This window comes from Bison bison, unplaced genomic scaffold (genome assembly GCF_000754665.1).
Source record: "Bison bison bison isolate TAMUID 2011002044 unplaced genomic scaffold, Bison_UMD1.0 scf7180017847889, whole genome shotgun sequence".
Lineage (NCBI taxonomy): Eukaryota > Metazoa > Chordata > Mammalia > Artiodactyla > Bovidae > Bison > Bison bison.
In genome coordinates this window covers 9,729-10,671 of record NW_011478462.1, presented here as the reverse complement: position 1 = coordinate 10,671, position 943 = coordinate 9,729, and the positions used below count along the sequence as shown (strand labels likewise).

Below are 943 nucleotides of genomic sequence, written 5' to 3'. Positions count from 1 at the left end.
GTCGGCCCTCTTCGTGGTGGGGCCAGAGTCTGCGGGAGCCCACCCTGGCCCCGCCTGCTACCGAAAAGGTAAGCGCCGGCATACTCTCCCTGAGACCCTTCCGGCACAGCCCAGCCCCTCCCCCAGCCCACCCCCACTGGCCACGCCTGGCACCACCTACAGCCCCCAGCCCCCACACTGTCCACACCTCCCAGGGGGCCCTGTGACAGTGACGGATGCTAATCTGGTCCTGGGTCGCCTGCTGCCTGCCTCCTTCCCCTGCATTTTTGGGCCGGGAGAGGACCAGCCACTGTCCCCGGAGGCGTCCCGAAAGGCCCTGGAGGCTGTGGCCACGGAGGTCAACAGCTTCCTGACCAATGGGCCTTGCCCGGCCTCCCCGCTGAGCCTGGAGGAGGTGGCCATGGGGTTTGTGCGTGTGGCCAACGAGGCCATGTGTCGGCCCATCCGTGCACTCACGCAGGTACGCCCACCTCTGCCCTTGCCTGTAGGGGGAGTTGGGGGGGCCAGGTGGATGTAGGGGCCACTGATCCCCTTCTGGTTCCCCAGGCACGAGGTCATGACCCCTCGGCCCACGTGCTGGCCTGCTTTGGGGGAGCTGGTGGGCAGCATGCTTGTGCCATTGCCCGGGCCCTGGGCATGGACACTGTGCACATTCACAGGTGTGTCTGGGTGCAGTGCATGGGTCCGGGGAGGGGGGCCCACTTTGGGAGACACTGTACCCACCGCTCTGCCGTCCTTGTCCTGTAGGCACAGTGGGCTGCTGTCGGCGCTGGGGCTGGCCCTGGCTGATGTGGTGCATGAGGCGCAGGAGCCCTGCTCCCTGCCATATGCTCCCGAGACCTTTGCGCAGCTGGACCAGAGGCTGGGCCGCCTGGAGGAGCAGTGTGTGGAGGCCCTGCGGGCCCAGGGCTTCCCCAGGTGGGGCTCTGGGGGCTACCAGGCC

The 943-nt window shown here is 68.0% G+C and overlaps 1 protein-coding gene across 1 annotated transcript in view; it reads left to right on the top strand.

Moving 5' to 3' along the window:
* The window catches only part of OPLAH (5-oxoprolinase (ATP-hydrolysing)), an 11,794-nt gene that overhangs the window by 2,434 nt on the left and 8,417 nt on the right, over positions 1–943 (top strand). Inside the window, exons 5-8 of the mRNA XM_010844164.1 lie at positions 1–68; positions 195–460; positions 547–659; positions 748–940. Of these exons, the coding sequence (XP_010842466.1) occupies positions 1–68; positions 195–460; positions 547–659; positions 748–940 (640 nt within the window). The remainder of the gene's footprint in view (positions 69–194; positions 461–546; positions 660–747; positions 941–943) is intronic.